The 4,668-nt window shown below is 39.6% G+C and overlaps 1 protein-coding gene across 1 annotated transcript; it reads left to right on the top strand.

Moving 5' to 3' along the window:
* The first annotated feature begins 1,594 nt into the window (after window positions 1-1,594).
* On the top strand, window positions 1,595-2,350 carry LOC112011991 (uncharacterized). The gene has a single exon (XM_024044350.1). It carries the CDS (start codon window positions 1,595-1,597, stop codon window positions 2,348-2,350), a length of 756 nt encoding a protein of 251 aa, XP_023900118.1.
* Window positions 2,351-4,668: the final 2,318 nt, after the last annotated feature.

Genomic DNA, 4,668 nt, shown 5'->3' with positions numbered 1-4,668 from the left:
GCCCCACAACATAGCTATTGATATTTCATATTTTTGAAAATTTGCAAATATGGAGGATTTAATAAGAAAATGTAATCTAATTATAGATTTGCCAAAATTTACATCTAATAAAAATATATTGAGTTGAGTTGCAGTCTTAATCTACAATTAAGTTTGTTGCTAAATTTTGTCCGTAGTGTAATTATGTTGAGCCTAAAAAAAATTAGGGTGGTCCCAAATTTTTTTAAGTATAAAAAATCATAAATTTTTTAAAATTTACTTATAATATTTTTTTTTTCCAAGTTAAGGTAGTCCTGTGACCACCCTTCATGGAGCCGGCAATGTTATCTGTATTTTTCTTAATAATTTGTGCATGAATTGACTTACGGTTTTGAAAATTGTATCAAAAATTAATTAACTATTAAATGCACCTAACATGTGCCCTTACTAGCATTCACAATGAACTCAACAAAGCAACTATTTTTCAAAATTTTGGTTACCTCCCATCAAAAAAAAAAAAAAATTCGGTTACCTAACCATTTCTTCATATCCAAATGAACTCACAAACAACTAATCAAATTATTCACAAGCTATGGCAACTCAACATCATATGCTCGTTTGAAAATAATTTATTTTAACTTATTTAGTTTATATATAAAATTTTGATTTTTTTTTAAAAGGAAAATCTATATATACTTATAAACTTCTTAAAACACTAGATAAATTTCCTCCATGCACTTATAGAGAAAACAGGCAAATAGTGATTTAAAGTCTGTTTGAATATCACTTATTTTGTTAAAACTAAAAATTTATTGTTGAAAATACTCTAAATAAAAATAAAAGTTAGTTAAAATAGTACAATAAAATTCATAAATAATATCAAAAAATACAGTAAGACTTATTAATAATAACAAAAATAATGTAAATAATAAAATAATTTATATTTTTCATCAAAAGCCTAACGTATACTTTACAAAAAAATAAAAAATAAAAAAAATCGTACGATTCTATTATTGTCTGCCACCTTCCCAATTGTACGAATGTAGATAAAAATTATTGTAAATTTGGAGATGTCTGCAAGAATTTTTTTTTTTTTTTTGGGTTAAAGGCCTATAGTAAATGAATAGTAATTCATAATTGGACTCTTTTTTATTTATTTTTCATAATACAGTCAAGAGTCAACACATGTACGTGTAGATTCGTGTTAACGTATGTGTCCTATTGTCTGATTGTAAAAAAGAAAAAGAAAATGTTAACGCGTGTGTATAATATATATACATTTTTTTTTTAAGAACATTAAGTAATTTTAACACACACAAATAAATAAGAGCAAGTTTTTTAAAGAAATTTATAATAGTGTATATCAAAAAGGTATAACTAACTAGCAGACGCTTTCTTTCAAAAATTCTCTCCGTACTCCCACTAGTACCTCCTCCCCTTTCCCCTTTCCCCTAAGCTGCTTACCCCATCCTCCACCTCCATCGTCCGACCACCATCTTCATCTTTAATCCTGACACACCACCGTGCCTTTTACAGCCATACCTTCTTCATCTGTACATCTGACCTTCCACCTTATCCCTCACAACCCTTCATCCACAACTTCTCATAGACAGCCATGGAAGTCTCCGACCTCGTCTCTCGAGCAGAAAACATCTCATGCGAAGAACCCAGACTTGAGCTCCCTCCAAACCAAACCTCATCCACATCACCGGATCTTAATCTCATAGCCAAACTCATTACCTCCAAAGACACCAACCTTAGCTACGTTAGAGAAATTATTCTCAAGGCATGGAAACCAGTCTACCCAATGGAGGTCAAACGCCTGAACAAAAACATCTTCATGTTTTCCTTCCAACATGAAGTAGACGCACATAGAGCTTTCATCAAGCAACCTTGGTCATGCCGTGGAGGCCACCTCGTCCTTAAAAAATGGAGTCCGGACATCACATGGCAAGAAATAGACTTCTTAACAACTACCCTCTGGGCTCAGATCCACGGGCTCCCTGATCTATGGAAAACAGAGGACAATATAAGGAAGATAGGCTCTCATATTGGGGTGGTTCAAGAAATAGATCTAGTTGGAGAGCCTGGTGGCGCATGGAAGGCATTCCTTCGAGTCCGAGTCGACATTCCCTTAGACAAGCCTTTACGCCCAGGTTTTTTTCTACCCCATCCAAATAAAACCGATACATGGGTTGGCTTAAAATATGAGAAGCTTGCAGACTTCTGTTACAACTGCGGGGTCATTGGTCATGAGGAAAATATTGCGAAAGCAAAGTATTCCAACTCATCAATCCAAAAGGATTCCGATTTAAAGCAGCAGGTCCGTGGCTTCGTCCAGGAAATGATGGCATCCCCACAGGCTCTCTAGAAGGCATGGACAGACGATTTGGTGAATCAACCACATCCCAATCCCAAAATACAAGTCAGCCCACCGGAACAGACTCTGCTACACCAACAATTCCAACGGCAGAGCAAGAAGATCGCTCACCCACGCCTTCTCCGGACACAGTACCACCGATAACGGATAGTACTGTCCTTACACTCAATCAACAAAGGTGGCACCCCAAGCACGCTCCCACTACCACAGAAACAGCTGGTACAAGCACGACCAAGGACATGCCTAGTACTGCTGAGCTGGAATCACCACAGAGAACGCCTGAGTACATGCGCGTCATAGCAACGGAGGCAACTAATTGGGTGGGCCCAGCCAGCTCACAGGAAATGCCTAGCCTTTTCAACCTTATACGTCTAACACCAGTACAAGTGGGCCTAAAACCCACATCTGTGAATAAGGACACACCTATCATGCAGGAAAACTAAAACCCAATTGTCAATCCCAGCCCACAACTATCCAATAGCCCGAGTCACTCCTCCAACATACATCATCCACACCTCCCAGAAGTTTCCAAATCCCAAACTTCCACACACCCCCACTATCAGTCTACCCATCAACAAAAGCTCACACTCGCAGAAAGCCATAGCTCCTTAAACACCAACCAAGCCACACACCTCAATACACCTTATCAACCCAAGAACTTGAAGAGAAAGGGCATCAACATGAGCTTGACACCTTTGCCAAGCGGCTCAAACAAGCGTCCTCTGATCTAGAGTCAATCTACTTCGACCCAGACACCGCCACACTCATTCCTCAATCTAGACTCGAATATTTCATCCTTCAAGAAAGACAGAAAGCTGAGGATAAAGCTCATTCTAGTAAGTGTTTCTCACAGAGGCACCCTTTTACCAATTCTGCAACTTCTTCTGATTGTGAATCCTTTTCTACTGTGGCCGAGGAGGCGGGCCTTAACATGCCCCCACCGTCCCCATGAGGCTCCTTGGTTGGAACTGTCGAGGTATCTGCAACGCCTCGACAGTCCGAGCCTTAAAGGCTCAACTAAAAAGGGTGAAGCTCGATTTTATTTTTTTGTCAGAAACTAAAGCTTTGTTTAGTAGAATGGATTATGTTAGGCGTTCTATCAATTTTGATCATTTGCTAGTTGTTGAAGCCAAAGGAAAAGCAGGGGGTCTCTGTATGATGTGGAAGTCTGGTTGGACAGTTAAACAAGCTGAGTACAACAAAAATCTCATTGCCATGTCGATTTCAGATAATGTTGGTGATTGGTTATTGGTCGGTTTTTACGGCCCCTCTTATTTCTCCAAAAAAAAAAAGCATGGGAAAATCTCTCTGCTCTCCTTGAAACTCACCAAGGCCCCTGGGCCTGTCTGGGTGATTTCAACTATGTGCTTAACGATGAGGAATCTTACGGAGGAAAAAAGGGTAGCTCATCTTCCACCAATTATCTCAAAGAGCTCATGTTTGAATTTGGAGCAGTTGATTTAGGGTACAACGAAAGAAAATTCACGTGGGCTAAGGGCAAATGAGGAATGCTTCCATCAAAAGAAGACTCGACAGAGGAATAGCCAACATTTCTTGGAGACTTGCATTCCCAAATGCAACTATCTCCCATCTAGGAGCTATAAGGTCAGATCATGCCCCTATCCTGCTAGATACCAATCCTCAATCCACGTTCGCCCACCGCCCTTTTAGATTCGAAGCAGCTTGGCTTAGAGACAATAGATGTCAACCGGTTATTGCGCATGCCTGGAAGGAAACAGTGGGGGGCTCAGATTTCATCAAACTGTGCAAGAAGCAAGCAACCACTAGAGATGTACTTCGGAAGTGGAATAAAGAAGTTTTTGAAAAATGTCAAGACAAGATCAACCTTCTCATACAAAAAATCAAGGAGACTCAGGTCTTGATCCCATCCTCTGAGACTGAAGCATTAGAAGCTGCTATGCAATCCGAACTCGCTGAATGGCTCCTTAGAAGCGAAACCTTATGGCGTCAAAAGTCTAGAGAGCTCTGGCTCAAACTTGGTGACAAAAACACCCGGTTTTTCCATCTATCCACCATCATTAGAAGGAAAAAGAATAGCATTGACGCCATTAGGGAGGAGAACGGCTCATGGATTACGGATTCAAATGCTATCAGAAGTTTGTTCCTTGAACATTTCAAGAGATTATTCAAGCAAGAAGAGACAAATTTCCCACCCCACCTTGAGCATTTGATCCTACCATGCATCACAGAAGATGACAACTCTGTTCTCAGTGGAATCCCATCCCCTGATGAGATCAAAGCCATTCTATTCAGTATGTAGGACCTCAAAGTGCCTGGACCAGATGGCA

The sequence above is a fragment of the Quercus suber genome, unplaced genomic scaffold (assembly GCF_002906115.3).
Source record: "Quercus suber isolate HL8 unplaced genomic scaffold, Cork oak 2.0 scaffold_803, whole genome shotgun sequence".
Classification (NCBI taxonomy): domain Eukaryota; kingdom Viridiplantae; phylum Streptophyta; class Magnoliopsida; order Fagales; family Fagaceae; genus Quercus; species Quercus suber.
Note: the sequence above shows the minus strand (reverse complement) of the source record. Positions and strands in the feature narration are given on the sequence as shown.